The sequence below is a fragment of the Cucumis sativus genome, chromosome 5 (assembly GCF_000004075.3).
Source record: "Cucumis sativus cultivar 9930 chromosome 5, Cucumber_9930_V3, whole genome shotgun sequence".
Lineage (NCBI taxonomy): Eukaryota > Viridiplantae > Streptophyta > Magnoliopsida > Cucurbitales > Cucurbitaceae > Cucumis > Cucumis sativus.
The window spans coordinates 9,499,079-9,521,709 of NC_026659.2; the positions used below are offsets into that span (position 1 = coordinate 9,499,079).

Sequence of the window (22,631 nt, forward strand, 5' to 3'; positions counted from 1 at the left end):
TATTACCATTCCTTAAATGACCTTAAATATTTTTTTTTATCCATTCATTAAGAATTATATCTTATTAGTTAATCACAAGGGATAGCTCAATTTTAACAAATTACCAATCTTGAAGACATATAAATTGAAAAATGTTAAAACATAAAAGATTCCAAAAGTATCTCAAAGATAACTTTCAGTTATATATTTTGACAGGTCTCGGTAGAAAAATGATAAATATTTAAGTGGGTTAAAATAGGTTTTATGTTGAGGGCAGAATTGTAGTTATGCCTCAATGACATTTTTGCAATTAATTAAATATTTTTATTTAGGTATTTAATTAGAGAAAAGAAAAGAAGTAGAACAGATAGGAAGAGGGGGCAGTCGCGAGCTAAAAAGCACAGTAGAGAGAGTTTTTTCTAGCAAAGAGATTATAGAGAAAGAGGGTGGTGCGACGATTTTCGATATTCCAACAGGAAGAGAGATGTTGGTCGATAGAGAGGAAGATGTCAGAGGTTTAGCCATGGGTTTCGAGGCAGACAAAAGCCATTTACAATCGCTCCGATGTTCATTTTGACAACTTTGCGACGTTGATCGTAGGTTTGCAATGGGTTCTAACGTTCTGACATTTGTTAGAGTCGAGTTTAATCTACTTTCACGACTTTAGCCGAGGGTAAGGGGATAGAAGGGTTAAGCGACATTTTCAATGAGTTTCACCGTGGGTGTTTTACTTTTCAGTTGTGATTCTTCTTGGAACTTTCAATGAGTTGTTCGACACACGTGAGTCTTCGATTGGAGGAGCCGACAATATGAAAATCTCAAAGTCTCCAGTTAGAGCAGCCGACAAGAAGAAAATCCAAGTATGGAGAATTTAAAGGGTTTGAAAGGGACGAGTTGGAAACTCTAATAGTTTATGTAACTTATGGAAGTCTGATGTTGATAGGTGTTAGTTGTGTGTTGGAAGTTTGATTTTAATTATAGGGTATTTGTGGTTTCTTGAATAATTGTATTTAGGATTATTCAATTTTTTTAATTTGGTTAGGGCATTTAAGACAATGTCTCATCAATTATTTTTCCATATTTTTTTATTTTGCTATTTTCTCAATTTAAATAAGAATTTGTCATTTATCCAAAGTAAAGTTTCTATTTTGCTATTTTTCTTCTCTGCCCTTGAAATAATCCAACAATAGTATCAGAACAAGATTATAAGGGTTCTAATATTGTTATTTGGTTTTCTCGCAAGCTATTGCTTGTAGAGCTTGAAAACATGTTTATTGATAACATTTAGAAATCGATGTGTTACTCATAATATTTGTACAGATCCTTGGCCAGAAGCTCCTCTTAATCCTTATTGCCTTGAAGACTTCATATTTTATCCTTAATTAATCCCTTGAATGTCAAAATATCCAAAATTTCCTTTAAAATTCTAAAAAATAACAAGACAACCTAAAACAGCTCAAAAACGCCAAACAGTGTCCATTAACATGATAAATGGGGTTGGCCACGCGCAAGGCCTAGGGCCTGCCGCGTGCTAACCTTACTGAGGTGGGGCACATGTCTCGTGCTAACCTCGCAATGGGGTTACCGCACGCATGCTTGCTGCCTACCGAATGTCTCTCACGTGCTTGGCATTATTAATAAAATGTTATTATTATAGTTTCAATAAATATTATTGATTATATTATTAGTTTTGTTTTAATAACCCAAATCCAATAAACTAACATCCCAAACTATTTGATGAGTTTTGAACATTATGTAGAGACATAAAGAGATCAATGTTCGAGATCAACTTAAAGAGTCTATAGTATATAGGGATAAAGTTGGACATCTTATCCTGGTAACACTATGGATACGACTCACTTTGTATTTGATACAAACACAATGATCCAACACGTTCATGTAGGTGACATGCAAGTGAGAGTATCCTATGCATGCAACGATTTTGCATAAGACTAGACCACAAAATAATAACCACTAGATCTAACTCTGTTATCTTTATGTTTCTATTTCACTGGGATGATCTCTTAGTCTTAATCCCGAGTGTATTATAAACTCTTGGTCACGAGGGATTGTCCTTTAATTTGTACGGATGAGAGTGGCCAAATCTCCAACTCAATATGCTTATCATTTTGGAGACAAGACCGAGTGAAGATCTGAAAAGTTAATTACACAAGATGAAATTCATTTCTTCCTTTGTTTAGGGTAAGTAGATTAGCGTTCCTTTAAATGGTGTCTTTGGGACTTCAACAAATAGTTCTACCCTCTCTATGGCACGAAAGGAGTTTTTGTTTATTTGTTGGACCATAAACAGGTTGTTCATTAGCGGAGCACTGATATTTAAGGACTAGAGGTAACCCAAGAGTAAAATGAAAATTTGATCCAGCTAGTGTTACGAACACTCGTGAAGGACTAACTTACTGTTATTAGTCTATATCCGTGAGCGTAGAAATGTATCTACAGTGAAAAGAGTTCAGCTGTGAGTTTTTAGATGAGTGTACATATAGTTAACGAATATTGATTAATATGGTTAATGAGTTTAGCCAATTAATCTCATATCGTTGTAGCTTCTGATCTGTAGGTCCATTAGGTCTCCTTCATAGTTCGTAAAGGGTAATGAGATTTATTTATATTGGTTGTAATTTGAAATGTTCAAATTTACTTTGGAAATTAGTATAATGGATGGTGATACATTATAATATAAAGTTTATATGTTAATCAAATTTTATTGTTTAAATTTAATTTTCGATATGATTCAGAATTAATTTATGAGAGATAAAATATTTGAATGAGTTCAACTATCAATTTAATGTGAATTGGATTCATATTAAAATTATTGGTTATGAGAGAAATTTATATTTGAATATGATTCAAATTTAACTTAAGTTAAATATAAGATATTTAATGTAGTTCTTAATTAATTGAAGAATTAATTAATAGTTTAATTAAATTTGATTTAACTAAATTAATATAAAACTATAAGATATTTGATAGATATTCATTTAATACGATTTAAATAAAATATTTAAATATATTTTTTAGTTATTAACTAATTGATTAATAATTAATTAATTAGTTTATTTGAAATTTATACTGATTAAATATTGTTTAAATTAATAGAATCTTATTATTCTCTCTTACTCCAGTAAGGAAAGATGGTTATAATTATGCATAAGAAAAACAGTTTTTTCAAACCAAACCAAAATAGAACTGATGATTTTGCTTTTATGCAAAATGGTCTCTCTAAAAAAAACTTTTCATCTCACACAACATTTCATCAAAAGGCCAAGCCTCTTGACAAGTCCAAAACCGCAAGACCAAATGTCAACTAACCTCTCTTGACCTTGTCGCAAAGCTCTAAACACATGCCTTTACACCAAGTCTTCTCGCCATCTAACCTCTAACCAAGCTTTCTTGCCTACACAAAACGCTCAAATAAGCTCTCAAACTACTCTTCTCGCCTAGCCCTCAACCAAAATGTCAAACCTTAGAGGTTTTTCCTACTCTTCTCGGTCATACATAAAACACAAAGATAACATCTAAAGAGGTTATCTTTTATTCCTTTGCCGCCTAGCAAGCATCCTACACGCCCACACTAACCTCTTTAGAGGTTTTCTTCTCCTCTTGGCCACCCAATAAAACCTCTAAACGCCTAAGCCAAATTCAAAACGCCAAACTTCCATTCTTAGCCAAATTTTATATTCTTTTCAAACTAACCATAATCCCTTAAATCTCATTTTCTCTTATCTTTGATAATTTTCAAACATCCAAAAATTTGGGATTTCACATTTAGGCTTATGATAAGTTGTTGATCAGAAGTTTAACTTATAAGGTTTATTGCGTTAGTTGAGTTTTACTTTGTTGCTTGGCCAACATCTATTGCAACCTACTCAAGAGAGCAAGTAGCAAGGATATAGCTAGGTCGGGCAAGGAGGAGTTTGGAGACAAACTCCACCTTGGCAATTAAACCTCCATCACTTGTATCCTGAAAGGAGAACAAATGTGGTGACTTGGTGCTGAAAGGTTGCCACTCTTAAAAGAGAGGTAATATATAGGTCTTATAAGTTTTATTACTTATAGGTCTTAAAAGTGATTACTTATAGGTCTTATAAGTAATCACTTTTAGGATAGCTATCACTTGATTAAGCTTTATAATTTGCATCTTGAGAGCCGAGCAAGAGTGTGGAATTTAAAGACATTGAGAGGTGCTCGCTTTAATCAAAAGCTAGTTACTTGATCTCTATTGCATCAAGGATTGACACATGACTTAATCGCCTATAAACGCATAGACATTCTTTAATACAAGTTAGTTCATTCCCCATCTTCTCACCATTCTTACTACCTTTTACAGAATCTCTAGTGTAAATATTAGGATTAGCACTTAGACACACATTTACTTTATACTTTATAGATATTTTATACCGCCTAGATGAAGAAGTGAGCTTTATAACTAAGATCTAATAGCAATTTCTTGTACTCGACCCTGGTTTTACCAGGAAACCTATCATTTCGCTTACACTTTTTATACGATAGAAAAACTTGTACTCAACAAGGCATTAGTAACTACACCAGGACAAAGACTTGTACCTTTTATTGCATAACTCTAACCTAGAGACATAGTGAGCATCTCACATGCATTGACCATGACTCGCCGCATAGAGTTGAGGTTTGCAATATGAATTTAACTTACACATCTCAATCGTGCAAACCCATGTAGTAAGACTATAAATGAAACACAACACTAAATCCCTGAACTCAAACCGAATTTTAACAAGCACATACAACAGTCTAAATGAATTATCTACGATCGTTTAGGTTATGATCTACGTTCGTGTAGTTCTTTCTAATAATGAGAAGAAAAAGCTTCAAATTAAAACGATCGGGTTGATCATGGCTAACAATCGCGTTGATCATGGAAAATAATAATGTTGATTGTGATAAGCGATCGTGTATTCCAATGTAAATGTTCGCTAAAAACTTCAGATCTAATCATTGTGTTGACCATGTTAAACAATCATATTCACTATGGTAAGCAATCGTTTAGATCATGTCAACACGATCTTGTAGTTTGTTTGAAACAATAAAAAAAATGCTTCAAATTTAAATGATCGTATTGACCATGGTAAACGATCATGGTCATCATTTAAAAGGATATTTAAACGATCTTGATATTCTCAAATATGAGAAAAATGAAGAAGAATATTGAAATAATCGTGAAATAACTTCAAATAATCTTGCAAAAAATGATAAAGAAGAAATAGAAGATTTAAACAAAAGAATAAATCGTTAAAAAATAGAAGAGAAGAAAATTCGGAAGAGAAAAAATCACAAAGAAGAAGGGAAAATTTGAAAATTATGAAAAAAAATATTTTACCGACTTCTTGGACTTTTTTTTGCTACACAGATCGTAAATATTTTTAGGTTTTGTTACATTTATGTAAATTATCCATCCTATAATTTATGGAAATATAAAATCCTAAATAACATATATAATTCTTTTCGTTTATGATAGGTTATATTCTAAACTCCACCAATACCATACCTCTATAGATGCGATTATTTATCACAAATATAAGATCCATACTATCAGACCATATAATTAAATACAAGTAATATATATTTCATAAACTTACTAAACATCCATCAAATAAACTAATTAATTTTTATTAATCAATTAATCAACAGTAAATTAATATTTATACAAAGAAATAGTATCTAACAAATACGATCATATAAGACATAACCCTATAGAAATTGACAACCTATCACTATATACATAAACCTATATATAAATATAATAACTATTGATCCATGGCAACAACAAAAGACATATATCATATGCACCATCCTAGAAAGTCATAGTAATGAACTCTCACCGTGTTTTATTTGAATTGAGTATACGGTGCTTGTCTCTCTAACTGCAAGCGAAATAAATGTAATGTAATAACTTGATTGTACTAAGTGTAAGAATGGTTATAAGAGGTGGTGCAAGAAAATGCATACCACATTTGTAATTCTCTCGTGCTCTTTTGTCTTACTATGTCTTGCATGAACTTTATAATATAATATCTACATTCTGTTATTCAATTGCCGAGCACACTATACACTCATATATTTCAAAACACATGTTAAAATAAAAAATTTAATTGAAATTGAAATACTCATAGAAACTCAGGTAAGAGGTCGAGTTCTTATGTTTATGTTTAAGACCTATATATATATATATAACTTGCATAATAAATTAAAACACATGTAATTCAAATCTATCAAGAAAGGTTTGTATTGATGGCAGTTGCCCAAACTGGCAGAGGAGTTTTTGAAAGGTAGGTTCATCAAGCCAAAGCAATTTGTTTATCCACCATTTCTTCATGAGCAATGCCCATCAAATAATATGATATTTTTTATATATTTTTTATATGTATTATCTATCAAGCAATGCTTTTCTTGACAGTTTTTGGCCGTCAATGAAACTCCAACCAAAAAACTCAAGTATTTCACCATTTTTGCACGTGTGTCCACAAAATAAGGAATCTTTTCTTGATGGTTAGGACCATAACTAGTGCATAAAGAAAAATATTTTTTTGATAGGCTTTTGGGATTGTTATCAAGAAATCAAAATTTACATGTATCAAGAAAAGCCAAATTTGTAGCAGTAGTCATTCGTAGGAATTGTTGGAAATGACTATCGTTAATAATGAATTATAATTAATATTTCAATTGGAAATATGATAATTACTATTATTATTATTATTATTTTGATGGTTAGGAATACTATAACCATAAAATGGTTATAATGATATATTTTAATACACGAACGGTTGTAGATCTAAAATTAAACTTAGATCTAAAACCATTATTCTTTTTATATATTTGAAGAAATTCTTTTGGTGTTAGGGGTGGTTCTTCTTCTTTTCAAAAACTTTGATTTCTTCTTTGAGCATTATTTTTTCTTATTTCATTTCTTACTCCACGTGAGTGCATACATGAGTTGAGAAGTTGTGTTAACTTTGTAGAGCAACATATGCAATTTAGCATTGAGAGTCACACCAAATTTTGCTTTCAAGACAGTGGTGGTTTGACACAGCACAACAATTATTGATATATTTTTTTTCCAACAAATTTTACATCAATGATTTCTTGGAAGAAGAAAAAACATAAAAGAAATGGTGAAAAACAGACGAGTTCACAGGAATATATCAAATTAGAAAATAACACTTGGTTTTTATACTTAAAATACACAAGTTTAGATTGCCTCTAAGGCAATGAGTGTAACAATGCAATTTCTTGGTCACACCTATTACAAATAAAAATATGAGGAACTTGTTGTTCATTTGGTATTTGTACACACCTTGTGTGTTGCCAAATTTCACAAATGTCACAAGCCACCATCCTTTCTCCATCATCTTCCATAGCTCCACAAATACACTCCATAATTTTCTTATTCATCCCACCATTATTATTAGTATTATTATTATTGTTCATGAAAAAGCTTCCTTCATCTTCTCCACTTCCTTCAAACACCAACTTCCCACCTACTTCCACTAACCCAAACACCAAATCATTCCCTTTTGCCTCCAAATCAACTATCTTTTTCACTACAAAACTTCTCAATCCCCAATAGATTTCTTTGAAGTTCCTTTCCACTTCCTTCTTTAGCTCATCAATGGTGCCATTATTCTTCAATGCAATGCACTCATATGGAAGTATTGTTGTTGTTTCTTGTCTTTTGACTCTAATTGTGCACAAGAGGTTCAACTTTCCTTCAATTTCAAGCTCGAATTTTGTTTGTGGCTCCGACATGTATTCCTTGACAAGGAACTTTGAGTCGAGGATGATCTCAGAAGCTATTGTTAGATTGGGAAGAATTCCTTTTGCCTGCAATGGCTTTTGGTCTCCAAGAATATATTTGTAGAGGTTGGAGATATCTTTTGCTAACTCCACCCTCCCAACTTTACACCTTGTTAAAAATATAAATGTAAAAACAAACAGTAAATTTATCATACCCTAATTGAATAGAAAAAGAGGTTTAATTTTAAATTATGAGAAAATAGGTTTAATCACAACTTTTAAAATGTCTATTTTAGTTATGAATGTAAGAAGTTTTTTGTTTTGTTTTGTCTTCTTTTATCTTCATTTTCATTTTCAAAGTTTCAAAAGGCTTACTTTTTGTTCTTGCTATTATAATTTGGTTACCGAAAACCCATGACATTAATACACACTCAGTGATGTTATCTATTTATTAAATATGCAAAGTAGAAGTAGTAGGATAAAAATGATTTATCTAGTGTGCTTTATTATAATTTAGATATATACATTAAAAAGGTTTATGAACTAAAATCCAACCAATCTAAAAGTTTCAAGGACTAACATGAACTTAAGAATCAAAATAAAATACCTTATAATATTTAGAAATATATCAAATAAAATAAATAGATAAGAAATTTAAAAACTTATCAACTTAAGTTTTCAAGTTCATAATGGTAGTTAAACACACCTGGGTTTCATTTCAACACTACTGCATACATCTTGCAAACAATACTCAAGCACTTTCGTCACAGGATTCAATGTTCTTCGAACCAAATAATTTCCAACAACATGATTTCCCAACGACTTCAACACGAAATCCAACAACCCAGTATCACCTATATAAATACGAGCTGCGTCTCGGACCTCCTGTCTTGAAACCCATCGAAACTCTGCTCGCTTCAATGCCTCAATGATGACTCGAACTGCCATCTCGACACGCTTGGGCGACCATCGACAAGAAGTTTCGAGCAAGAATCCAGCCAAGCTATGGGAGTATTCCATGGTGTTCTGCGTGTGGAGAGGGGATTTGAGGTTGAGCATGAAATGGAGGAGGTCTTGAAGGGTGAGAAGAGGATGGTTGGAGAGGGATTGGTACTTTGAAAAAATGAAAGGAATTTGGGGATGAATAGAGGCAAAGTGGTGGAGAAGGAGAGAGAGAGGGAGGCTTTGAAGGGTTTCAATGGCTTTTTGGTGCATTGGAATGGTAACTTTGAAGGGTCCATGGCTGAATTTGTAGCCCCATTCACCAAACCATGACTGACCAAATGCAATGCTATGGAGTAGCCTTAGTTCCATTCCTTTCTTTTTTGAAATGTCCCTCAAACTCACCTTCCTATGGTGAGGTTATCATCAAAATAAATTAATACAAGATGTAAGACAAAGTCAAATATACTATGAGATATAGGCTGTAGAAAAAATCAATTAGAATAATTTATGTCAATTACAAGTTTAGTTAATTAACTTTTTGTTCTAAAGATGTATAAACAGTCTTACTTTTCTTCTACGAATTAAAATTTCAACAATATCAAATTCTCGTGTTTTACCCAGTACTAACACCTATAACTTAGTTACTGTGTAGGCGTTACACAACTATTACCTCTTCATCTATAACTAATAATACTACGATAAGAGAAGAAAAAGTAATGAAATTTTATAGATTGGAATAACTTAGTTTGAATATGTTATTTGGTACTTCGAATGACCATAAGTTTTCCATAACTTAAATTGTATATACGCTATCTGTTATTTATGATTTTTGGAGAGTAGTGTCATGTATATAAACTCTCTCTAACTCTTTGGCGCATTGGCAATCTCTATCATATGATATATATTCATATCTAATAATAGAACTGCCTCTCTCCTTCTAGGAGCATGAACCTAGTCAACTCATTGTTAGTGAATCATGTTAATATCTTATGCTCCCATAGATTTATCGTTTAAATGGTCGTTGATTTTTGAAATTTTTGTCATACCCTTTGATAAAATTATGAAATAATAACTTAATATATAGGAGGCTAACCTTGCTTTAAGAGCATTGCACAAACGATCCCAAAAGTCCATGAGAAGGTAGCCAGGTAAAGAATTGCCCATTTCAAGTCCATTGAGACACAACAAATGGCCAAAGCCATTGGAATGGAAAACCCCATGAAGGATATGACCTTCTAATTCCATCAGCCTCAAACTCAACATGCTTTTGCTATTTGAAGAAGAAGAAGCAGCCATCATTGTCTCCTTTGATGGCAACACAAAGTGATACTTTTTATTGCATATCATATGTGTCCCCCACCCTAAAAATATTACCCCAATCACGATTATCCTTTTAGAATATATACTATTAAGAGAGAGAGTTGTTACGTAAACAAAATTGATAAGTAAAGAAAAGATGAAAGCATAAAGAGTAAATATATACCCACGTGATTTATTAACCATGGATTAGCTAAGTCTAAGGAAGAGAACACTTCTATTTTTATAGAGAAAATAACCGGTAATATAGATATAGAAGTGTAAATCGAGTTACTGGGTTTCTATACAACATCTCTCTAAAATCTTATGCTCAAAATCATCAATACTTTCAAATGTGTGTTACAATTAGGTCTCTATAGGTAGTTTATTGATTTAGAAAAGTAACAAGATTTTTAAATGTATGAACTTGATTGTTAGCCACCAAGTCGGAGCTAATTACAAAATTGTTAATACCATGAATAAATATTTATAAGGATAGTGTAAATATTAAATGGTTACTTTTATAAAAGTTTTCAACCTATCAAAAATAATTTATAACTATGTAATTAATAACCATTTTTATTAGTTTTGAAATATTGTTTGTAATTTTGAAATTTCTTCTCAAAAGTTAGATAATAGAATGGGGTATTAGTGCAAATGATAAAATTGTTGAAAATATTTCTAAAATATAACAAAATTTCTATTTGAACAATAAAGGTGATAGATCCCAAATTTTGTTATATTTTATTTGCTATATTTGAAAAAATGTCCATAATAATAATTATATATAAAAAAAACTTGTAGGGAAAAGAAATTTTTATAAATCTTAGTCTTCTTAGAAAAAAAATTACATTTTTGGAGGTTTTCTATCTAGTTTCCACTTGGACCCTAAATTGTAATTAAAAAATATTACTACTTTTAAGTGTGACTACAATTTACTTTTTATGTTTCAAAATGAGGCTCAAGTTTTTATTCAAATTTTTGTATCTTTGAAGATTCACACTTTTATTATTAACTTAACAAAATTGAAAGTTAAAAGTTAAAGTTATAATTAACTATAATAATTAGGAACCACGAGATTTGAAATCAAAGTTAATATGATACCTTTTACCCAAAACAAACCCAAGAAAAGATTTTCATAATATTTGCTTTTGAAATCTTACCAACATACTGACATTGTTTACACTGCCTCGCCGCCACGGTGACAGTCTCCACCGCCTCCTCCAGCACAAACAGCACCACATGGAAAGGCGGTTGCCTCTGCACCTGCAGCCGAAACGACCAACACCGAAACCCCTCGCAGCTGCACTCTCCGCTCTCCCACTTCCCAAACCCTAGCAGTGCCTCTACATTCTCTCGGAATCTCCCCACAAGCTCTGCCGGATGCCCATTCTCCCCAAAGCTTTTGAATCTAAACACCCTCTCTCCCCCTCCGCCACCCCTTCTCCTCTTCTTCCCAATCACATCCGTCGTCATCATCGTACGATCAAGAGGGGGAAAATAAGTGTAGTATATATAAGAGATGGGATATGAGTTTAAAAAGTGAGGGTGGTGATGTGCATGAAGGGGTTTTGAAGTGTCTAAAAAATAGGAGGCATGCTTTTGGAGAAGGTGAAGAATTTTATTGTGTTGCCATTAGAATATTTAAAAAGTTCCGCCAAATTTTGAGGTCAGTTGGGAGAGATAACGATGAACATAAATTATAATTAAAACGCACACTTTCTTGGCTAACTACCCTTTCAATTCCCATTTTACAAATTACCCAAAACTAAACAAAAAAAAGATATGTTTGTTTGTTTGTCTTTGCTATGTGATTTGCGTATGCATGGTGTGAGTAATAATGTATGAGTTTATGCACTTGGAGGATTGGATGAGCTTAAACTTTAATCTCAAACCCCTCTTACCATTTCATTCCAGATTACAGATGTAATTTTGAAATTTTTGTTTCAATCACTTTAATCTTTAATCATTTTCAAAATCACTGTTAAACCTGTTTTTCTTTCAATAATTCAAAATCAATTTTATGTCCGGTTCAAATTCAACCATTGATTTAATTTTAAATTATCAAAGACATTGTTCAACTAATGCTTCCTATTTAATCACCGTTAATAACATTTATAATGGAATAAGACTTTTCTATGTAATATATAAACCTTTTTTTTTTGTTATCACTTAAACATACTCTACTTATATGTCGACCATATTGTTCGAGAGTTACATGATATAACTTGGATGTTTGTTTATTAGAGTTAAGTCATTATGCAAATTAAATAAATAACACTTATTTATCAATAATAAACAACCCTTTATTTATTTAATAATTCTTTTTACTGATACATAAATTTCAACAACTCTTTTTGTTGGGATCAAGAGCAACCATTAGAATGGTGTTGGAAAAATTAAAGAGCACACTTGACAAACTTTCTAAAAAAAGTGAAATTACACATTTGAGTTCTCAACAAATAAATCCTCTCAACGTAAAAATCTTCCTCTGAGAATAAGAAGAAAAAAAAGAGAAGAAAATTGAAGTTTGGAGAGAGCAACAGTGAAGGTCTAACGAATTATGGAGGATTTAAAATAAAATTAAAAAAAAAAAATTGTTGTGGGAAATAGGTGAAACCGAATTCAATTTGAGGGTTTAGATCTTTTTGTGAAAGAAAATTGAATTGTTATGATTAAAAGTAAAATATATATATAATTAAAGTAACAACTAGAATTCTCATTAAACAGAAGCATATAATGAAATTGTATTGGGTAGCAACATGAGAATAATTTTTAGAAGTTATGGCACATACTTTTCAAAATTTGTAAATATAACAAATGTCAATCCCTAAAATAGGTTGAAGATATTTCTATTTTAAATTTTTTTATTATTTCCAAACTGCCACCACACCTTCTTCCCTCTATTGGTCATCTCCCTTTGATGCTTCCTCCTACAAATGTACGTAATTCGGATTAGGCCGGATTGAAGAAAAATTATAGACTAACTCAAAGTATCTAAGTTGGCAAAAAAAAAAAAATGAACCTTATCGCTTCAATATGTAAGGGTCAATCCAACCCAACCTAACCACAAAAACTCAAGTTGGGTCAGGTTGGGTTAGCAAGTTGGTTTTTTTTTTTTCATCTCTCCATAATTTAGGCAAATTTTCATATTGTTTTTCAATATGCAAGGTGAACATTCAAAATGAGGTTTACTTTTAGGTTTTAGGTTTATACACATATACATAATCAGGTTGGGTCGGATCAACCTGACCCCTTACTTGTAGAACCTGGCTACCTAGCTCAACTTTTTTTTCTCCAATTTTCTAACCTAACCCAAACCCGGATAATTCGAGTTGGTCAGATTACTAGTTTTTTTAACAGCCTACTTCCTATTCAAGTTTCTCTTCTTCTTCTTTGTAAACCTCTACATCAAATTTGTATCCATAATGAAAAATTAATCTAATAATGAAAAGTGTTTTTTCACAAACATCGTTTTCCAGTTGATTTTCTGTAAGCTACTCTAAAAAAATTATAAAAAACTATAGTTCATTCAGTTTTCGTTTTTGGCATCTTCATCTCCTTCTTCTTCTTTTTCTTTTTCTTCTCCTTAGTCGCCCAACTAATCCAACTCAAAGACAAGCTTCAGAGCTTCCTTTCCCTAGCTAAACTACTACTTTTGCTATCTAGCTTGACCTCACCAACCTAGGAGTAGCATTCACCTTCCTTGTGACCTGAGCCATCCGCGCTAAGGAGCAATGCGCCTTCCAACTGGCTCCATAGACGTGAGATAAGATGACACATGGCTAGCTTGCCACATAAGCTTACATAACAACCCTTCCTTCCCTCCTTAACCTGGCTTTCATGCTAGAGAACCACCACCACAATCATTAATAAGTTCCAAGCACTCAAGCTAACACACGTTCTAACTCATCATCGAGACCTGGGATTTTCCCCTCGTCTGGGACCTGTGATTCACATTCAACCAACATCACACAAATTACCTGAGATTTCCTCCAGCATCTTGCCATATTCAAACTTTTCTCAGACCTAGGATTCACATTCAACTAGCGTCTCATCATATATATTCAATCTTTTCTCAGACCTTGGATTCACATTAAACCAGTGTCTCATCGTATTCATAACTCATAATCGAGCATAAAAAACATTTAGACAAAATAATAGTTTAGAAACCACTTTCAAGAACAAACTTCTAAAAGCTACTTATAATCCATTAGATAAGTATAGTGTCACCAACCTAAAAAGAACATATAGTCATTTAAGCTCTATAAAAAATAAACTTACTTTTCTCATTCACACTTCTAAAATACAAGTAGATAAGCATGGAAAAACTTACTTAGCAACATAATAGACTTGTCTCAGTGGTAGGAAAAGTCTTGGCAATAAATCTTTAATGTGTTGTTCTAATTGAAGCTACATCCTGTGATGACATGCTTTTAAACTTGTTAATATTGTGGTACCACTTCCTTTATTATAATTATGTATTATATTTTGGTTCAGATTTGATTTTTAAAGTTGTTCGGTTGGTTTGTTATGTTTTCCATCATTCTTGGTTTGTTTAGATTGCTTCTGCCATTTTATGTTACCTCATATCACTAGGTGATTTTTGGTTATGATGCGTGGAAAAAAAGGCACTAGAAGAAAAACCCTCTACTATGACATTTATTTATTTCACAAAATAGAGGGAGGAAAAAAAAATGTCACGAAAGGGAAAAAAATGCGTTTTTGGCGGGAAAAGACGGAAATTTTCGGAAAATGTTTTTCGCGACAGTTATTTGATGTCATAAAATAGAAATAAAATAATAATAAAATAATATATTTAATATAAAAAAAATAATAACTTTTTTAGGGATTTTTAACTTATTCCCTTCTCCCTTTTCCCCTTTCTTTCGTCTTTCTCCCCTTTTGCCTCCCCTTTCTGCTTTCTACCCTTTCTCCCCTTTCGCCTCCCCTTTTAGATTTCTTCCCTTTCGCCTCCCAATCTCCGAACTCCTTGAATTCCCTTCTCCAGACGACGACGAGGTCCATCATCGGCACTGCCGCCTCGTGGCCATCTCCCCACTCCAACGCCGCCTGTACCTCTTCTACTACACGACAAACGGGCTACAACCACTCTTTGGAGTCTACCATTGAAGCCTCCAAATCTCGCCTTTCTCAGATTCGTTCCACCTCTTATCCTCATTTCCAAAAGAGATGTCATGGCTAGTGCCGATTTCTTTGCAATCTTTAAAATTATTTTCTTTGTTTTCAAGAACTTGTGTAGGTTGATGATGAAACATTTTGGTAGCTTACAATGTGTTTGATGAAATGCCTCAATGAAGCATTTGGTTGATTTTTGATTGATTTTTGTTCGTTCGAATTAGGAAATCAAGGCCAAAGGAGATGTCATGGTTATGGGCTGAAGCTTTGAGAAAAAAAGAATGAAAAATGAAATGTGAGATCTTAAACTTTGATGGTGTGTAGGGTCTTTTTGTTTGTCTATGCATTTTCCAAGTGAATTTTAGTACTTTTGATTTTTCTATTGATATTTTATTTATGGTTGCTATTGAGTTGCTTTGATTGAAGGATAGAGGGAAGTGATTATTGATAATTATAGGTATGTTCTCGCTCCCTTTCTTACAATAAGGATAGTAGCAACAAAAATTACTACATGTTCTATATTGAAAGGAAAGACAAAAAAATGATGGTGAATTAAGATTTATTTTGTATGGTAGAATTTTATTTGCCATTTACCATGCTAGATCTTTCCAAGAGGAGTAAATTTGAAAATGTTGAAATACACCCTCTACTTGAAACATAAACCGCGATGTATGTTATACACATTGGAAAGGTATGAATGTGTATGTTGAAACTTAAGCCTATACACTTTCCAAGGGAATTTATGTATGTTATCTATTTGGTTTTTGGCTTTAAGTTTTTGAAACTTAAGCCTATACACTTTTTTTACCTTACTTTTTATCAACGTTTTTAAACTATATTTTCTTCCTATGACTACCTTATGACATTTTGAATAATTGATTGAATTGAGGATTAGCAGAAGTTCTCTTACTTCAAGGACGTTCTCTTACTACAAGTATAGTGTCACCAACCTAAAAAGTAAAGTACGTGGACTTGCACCGAATAGAGCCATGGTAAGTTTCCAATTTCAAAAGTTTACCTAAAGCTCTACTGTTTATTGATGAGTTTCCATAGAATTTTGAAGGTTTGAGAAGAGTTGTGGAAATTTGGGACAATACCACCCTCCTTACTTGTATTTATTCCCATTCTTATTAAGTTTTTCTAACTACGTTTCTTTGGTCCCTCAAGGATATGTCAAACTGTTCAACTTTAAGGACTACAAATTGTCATACATGTATTGTCGTAGCGTTTTTGTTGTAAGGACTAGGAACGACCCAACTTTAAGGACTACAAATGGTTATTTTGCTCTACTTTAAACATTGTGAACTTTTCATTGATGAAATTTGCATACCTTTGACATTTTCTTTTTGAAGTACCTTTCTTACCATGGACAACGGTGCAGTAAGCCTAGGGAGGAGGAAACTTCTTCTTTGGCCGGTCTCACATTTTTCAATGTAATAGGTTTTAACTTAAGAGTAGAGTATGTACAGATTCTCAGAGCTAGTATTTACAATGGGATAATAAACTAAATTTCATCGGAGAAGAGTTAACCAAAGAATAGCTAATGTTTGTTACTATATTTAATTTTGAGAGTTTTATTGCAAGAAACATGGGTGAGAGAGTGCTTTGCATTCTTATACTTGAAGCTTCGATCTCATCTCACTTCTTGCTTTTCTGCTTGTCATGCTAAGCTTCGATCTCATCTCACTTCTTCCATCGTGTACATGTCTGAAGAAACCTCAACCCAAGTAACTAGGAAAAATTAGTTTGTGAGAATTACTTGTGAGAACAGGATTATATATTTCATGGTTGACATTTTGTAATTGACATTTTGCACGTACAAATGAACAACATCATTTCTATTCATGAAAAATATTCAGGAGTGGTTGTATATATATTGGTTTGATGTGCTCTAAACCTCAACCCTATCTAGTGCTTTATGCACACATACACACACACTTGAACTCTCTATATTTGTCTCTTTTTGTCTCCATGAATAATGAGAAGTCAATACAAACAGATGAATTCTTTGTTTGGTTCTCTTTCTCTATCTCGATGTTGGGAAAAAGCTAAATATTTGAGGCATTGATTTCAGGAATTGGTGCAAGGGTTTGATCAAGAGGCTGCTGCAGTTGTTTTGGTTGCTGATATTAAATTCTACAAACGCTCATCAAGTACATGGTTAGGAAATAAGTTCTTGATTAGAAACAAGATTCATAATATATATAATGTTTCTTTTACATTCACATTACTACATGGTAGTCCTCCATTTTCATCTTTGTTGTGGTAATGTTGGTTCACAAATGTATGTGTTATGGATGCTTATATTCATGTTGTCTTTGTAGGTTCAACTGGAGTCGACAACTTCATGAGTTTTCTTTCAAAGAACATTTTCAGAGACGAACATTCTCGGTTGGTCATTTATGCTTCTGCAGAAAATCTTGTTAGATGTATTCTAATGCTATTTAAAAAAAAATTTGATTAAGGGTTGAGATTTTGTACTTGTAAATTGTTGACACTTGATTGGAAATGTACGAATATTATAAATTGTATTATATCGTATATATATTAAAGTGTTGGCTACTTTTTTCTATATGGGTGTCAATATTATAAATTCAAAATTGTCATTCTCAGCTACATTATTGTCATTCAAATGGTTCGTGTAATGGTAGAGCGGCAAGGAGAACAGGAAAAAACTGTAGTAAATTGAGAAATTTGCAACAGAAAATAAATGACGTAATAAATGAATTTGTGACAGTTATTAATTGTTGTCAATCTAAAAACGATGACAGTTGTTTAATAAAATAAATTGTCACGATTGCCCTATATGTGACAGGAAAAAAATGTCGTCAATAGCAAAACAATGACATTTTTATACAGAAAAACTGTCGCGATTAACATATTCATAACAATTAAAAAATGTCACAATAAATGAATTCGCGACATTTATTTAACCATCGTTAATACACAAATGATGATAGTTATTTGTTGTCATAAAATAAAATATGACAGTTATTTGACGTCGTTGAATTCTAATTAACGACATTTATTTCATGTCATAAAATAACTTATTGCGACAGTTTTTAAAAACTGTCATCGAAGGACTTTCCATGACTCCTGCTTCTATGACTGAAAATAACTGTCGCGAATTTCGTTTACGACAGTAAATAACTGTCGTCGTAGACCACTTTTGTACTAGTGAGGGTTTTCTTGAAAAAGCATTTGTCATGATATAATCATATTTGTGGAAGTTTCGAAGTGTCCCTTCATTGACCTATAGGTTACGATATTGAACACCGAAGATAAGAGATTAAAGAAAGTCAAGAATACTTGATGATCAGATTGCAAGTGGATATTGATTAAGGAGGAGTGATCCTATTAATTTTATGGCTATTGTTTGTGTACAATTGAAGTTATGATATTTGAGTCGGTTCAAGGACAGCACGCTGATCTATGTTTAGAGTGTTGTACCTTAAGTCAGAACATTCGACACAACTTATTTAAAACATTTTGATATAGTTTAACGTTATCTGCCAACATCTGTAGTCAACATCTCTTTTGACGGCCAAGTGCACCTGTCGATAATTCCTTAGATTTTTTGTTTTATTGAAAGTATCCCTCGACGAATGGCCTCAGGGAACTAGCAAAAGGGTCTGTTTCCTAACACTTGATATACATTGTTCGGAGTTTTAGTATACTCCCGACACCCACATAATCCATTGACGTAAACTTTAACTTTCGATCATCTTTTTTTCCAGCACTTTTGCTATGGCTCGACATATAGGTTTTTTTTTCTTGTATTAATAAAGGACATTACTCGATGAAACATTTAAAATATCCTACTATCTTCTACTAACAAACTTGAGACTAACACAAGTGTCAAATTTTTTGCAGTTATTGGACACCACACCATTGCTCAATTTCTTTTATTAGGCAAACACTTAGACTATTTTTCCTTGTAATACAAATGTTTGATTGATCCATCTTTTGGCATCGATGTAATAACAGTTACTGGTATGAAATCAGATCATTTGGCAGTGAAGCTGCTTTGATTTCATACCAGTAACTATTATTATATGGTTATGCAAGTTCTTTTAGGTCATCAAATGCTAAATTAATCCTCCAAAACAAGTTAATTAATTTTATCCAAGAGAAAAAGATAGGACGAAGTTACCTTGATGATCAATATCAAGAGTAGAAAAAACATGTTTTTGAACTTAAGATTCCAATCAACCCTACGATGCAAAATAAATCACAAAAAAATGAAAAGGAAAAAACACATGGTTTAAGATAGAAACAGTAATTCAATCATATTTTAGTTTATAACACAGTACAAAATAATGTACTATTCTATAACTTTTTCCATTCTACAATTTTAGGTAAAGAAAAATGCATAATGTATAGTATGTAAATGAAGAGGCAAAATAGCAAGAAATAAAGAGATTCAAAGCTCAGCATCAAGATGAAGAACCACATCATGTTGGCCATAAACATTGGCAAACACAACAGCTTTGTGTTGAGGAAGTTGGCCAATCTTATCTGATTCATCTTCACTCAATGACCAATCAAAAATGTCGATGTTCTCTCTCATTCTTTCTTTGTCAAAGCTCTTTGCCACTATGCTCACTCCTTGCTCATAAACCCATCTCAATGCAATCTATATAATTTATAAAATTGAAGTTTATACTTGCAACGCTTTTATTCAACATTTTTTACGACTACGAAAAATAGAAAAATTTAGAGTTCATTTAACACAAATAAGTTTTATCTCAAATAATTCAATTATTTTTTAAAAAACTTTGATTATATTATTCATAGATATATATTAAAGACAGAAATGAGTTGAACGAGCTTAGAGATATTTACTCGATTTTTTCCCCCACAAATTAAAGTTCTTATTGTAATTAAAAGTAAAAATGAAATGGTTAATTATACCTGAGCAGTTGTTTTCCCTTTGGCCTTTGCAATTTGAGTAATAACATCAGAGTCCACAACTTTGTTGTGTCCCCAATGTGTCCCAACTGCCCCCAGAGGAGAATAGGCAGTTACATGAATGTCCTTTGCTTTACAAAACTCTCTCAATTTATTCTGATGCCAAAGTGGACTCATCTCCACCTGTTAATTGAAATAGAATATTGTTCTAAACATCACCTAAAGTACTGAATTCTGAAAAGAGGATTAATATATATAAGCAATGATTAATTACTTGATTCAGAAGTGGGGGTATTTTTGCAAAGGAAAGAAGTTGTTGAAGCCTTTTGGGAGAGAAATTACTGACACCAATAGCTTTGGTGAGACCAAGGTTTTGGCAGCATTCCATTTGATCCCAAACTCCTTCGAGATCAATTTCAGAAATATCCTCCTTTGCAACTGGGACTTTCCTTACTTCAGGATTCAACTTCAATGGAATGTGAATCAAATACATATCAACATATTCCATTCCCAAATTCCTGAGATCATCAATATCATTTTTTAATGACAAATTATATATATATTTCACAGTTAACTGCTAGCTAGCTGTATGTATTGTAATTAATTAGAAATAAACATGTAGTTTTTGAGATATAAAGAAGTTGTGGGTTTGTTCAAAACTTTCAATTTCAACAAATCATATAGTGGATGAAATTATATAATCTTGAAATTACTGATTTTCTTCGTAAAAAAATTGCACAAGTTGTCCTAAGTTCCGATGAAACTGACATTTAGGATGAAAATTTGTAGAACTTTAGAAGTAAAAAATGGATTCTTTTCCTCTCTTAAATTATGATTGTCACTTTGTTGCCATTTGTTTGTTCATATTCAGTTCACGAAAGTTAATTCTGAATTATTTTTTTTTCCTTTTGTTTTAACAAATTTAATTATTTGGGACTGCCAAATAGTTTTCTTTTAAATTCATCTTTCAAAAAAAGAAAAATTGGTTGAGAATGTGATAAGAAAAATAAAGGAAAGGGAAAAAGAAAAAGATTGGGTACCTTAGACTGGCCTTAATTCCATCAAGAACAAGGGAGGGATCAGCAAAACCACAGGCTAACTTAGTGGTTATGAACACTTCATCTCTTGACTCTATAAGTCCAAGTTCCAAAGCCTCCCGAATCCCCTCTCCAAGGGCCTTCTCTGATCCGTATGCATAGGACGTATCAAAATGGCGGTATCCAGCTCTAACTGCTTCCACTACGGCAAGTTTTGTCGCCTCTGGGCCGACCATGGACATCGTCCCCATCCCGATCACTGGCATCAACTGGCCATTGCTCAAAGTCACCACTGGAACCACTCTCATTGTTTAGTTAGGCTATGTTTGTTAAAGCCCCCTCCTCTTAGCACCCACTCTTGTACAAAGCTCACAAATGTATAATTTGCATTCATGTTTAGCTAACTGATATTATATATACTCTAACTTCTTAGGAATTTATGAGATTATTGCATTGATATTTCCGTAAATACGAAGCAGTTAATATTAATTAATTCTTGCACGTTGAATAAAAAATAGTATTAATAAAAGTATAACTCTGGCTGCTATCTATTGGAGCGTAGTATATATTAGGAATATTGGATAATTGGATTAGCCACTTGGCAATCAATTTTGTTCGGTTGACTCCACTAATTATTTAATGCAAAAGAAAAAAAGTATGTTTAATTTTTTAGCCACTTGATAAACAAAAAAGGGTTTTCTTTAAAAAAAAAATTCATTTATACCCTAAAACATGGAATTGTATGATTAAAATGTAAAATTAACGAGTGTATTCATTTGAATTATTCTAATTTATAAACCTTTCTAAAGGAATAAATTTAGACTAATATATTCATGAGCGATTTATAACTATTTCCCCCTTTTAGTCCATTTAAAATCAACCTAAAATTATTTGACCAAAATTATTGTTGGTCTCATAATATAATATAGGGTTAATTTTAAAAGTAATATAGTTGTTTAAAAAATAACAAAAATAATATTATGAGCAAATATATTCTAAAAATAATGTAAAAACATAAATAAAAGACAAAAACAGAGCAAATTGGAAAATATTGACCATAGTTTTGAAAAATGTTCATAATTTTCACACCTATTTTTATTAAATATTTTTCTTCTTCCTATTCTTGTCATTATTTATTAAAAAAATGTTACTTTTTCTAAAAAAAAATTAAAATATATATAGTAAAACGAATAAAAATATTTATTAAAATAAAAAATATAAATATAAATAGCAAAACGAATAAAAATATTTATTAAAATATAACAAAATATCACAATCAATGTAAGATGGAGTGTCATATACAAACATCAACTACTATTTGTATTTATATGCATTACGATAATTTGGAAAACTCTTTTAAATGGGAATTAAAATATTTAAGAATTTTACTTTTTTTTCTTTCTCCATGTCAGTTGGAAAACAAAAAAAAAAAACAAAAAATATTATGATAATATGATTCATGTCACTACATCTTCTAAATTGCAAAAATAACAAATTTAAAATTGAATAGTCATCTAATTACTTTTTGATAGTCCTTTA

At 31.9% G+C, this 22,631-nt stretch overlaps 2 protein-coding genes across 2 annotated transcripts; both read right to left on the bottom strand.

The window, feature by feature from the left end:
- Positions 1-7,140: 7,140 nt before the first annotated feature.
- On the bottom strand, positions 7,141-11,484 carry LOC101205960 (PHD finger protein MALE STERILITY 1). Its single transcript, XM_004140375.3, has 4 exons — positions 11,169-11,484; positions 9,803-10,070; positions 8,471-9,115; positions 7,141-7,933 (listed from the first exon to the last, which is right to left on the bottom strand). The coding sequence occupies exons 1-4, from the start codon at positions 11,482-11,484 to the stop codon at positions 7,231-7,233; spliced, it is 1,932 nt and encodes a 643-aa protein (XP_004140423.1). The 3' UTR covers positions 7,141-7,230.
- A 7,939-nt stretch (positions 11,485-19,423) lies between these two features.
- LOC101206206 (D-galacturonate reductase-like) lies at positions 19,424-21,440 on the bottom strand. Its single transcript, XM_011661572.2, has 4 exons — positions 21,096-21,440; positions 20,330-20,573; positions 20,059-20,238; positions 19,424-19,780 (listed from the first exon to the last, which is right to left on the bottom strand). Exons 1-4 carry the CDS (start codon positions 21,398-21,400, stop codon positions 19,568-19,570), a joined length of 942 nt encoding a protein of 313 aa, XP_011659874.2. The 5' UTR covers positions 21,401-21,440; the 3' UTR covers positions 19,424-19,567.
- Positions 21,441-22,631: the final 1,191 nt, after the last annotated feature.

Coding starts and splice junctions, on each gene's coding strand:
- LOC101205960 (XM_004140375.3), bottom strand. CDS start 11,484: ATGATGACGACGGATGTGATTGGGAAGAAGAGGAGAAGGGGTGGCGGA. Junction 9,116..9,802: donor TGCAATGCTCTTAAAGCAAG/GTTAGCCTCCTA, acceptor ACCTCACCATAG/GAAGGTGAGTTTGAGGGACA. Junction 7,934..8,470: donor AGTGTTGAAATGAAACCCAG/GTGTGTTTAACT, acceptor ATTTTTAACAAG/GTGTAAAGTTGGGAGGGTGG.
- LOC101206206 (XM_011661572.2), bottom strand. CDS start 21,400: ATGAGAGTGGTTCCAGTGGTGACTTTGAGCAATGGCCAGTTGATGCCA. Junction 20,239..20,329: donor TACCCCCACTTCTGAATCAA/GTAATTAATCAT, acceptor TTCAATTAACAG/GTGGAGATGAGTCCACTTTG. Junction 19,781..20,058: donor AAGGGAAAACAACTGCTCAG/GTATAATTAACC, acceptor TAAATTATATAG/ATTGCATTGAGATGGGTTTA.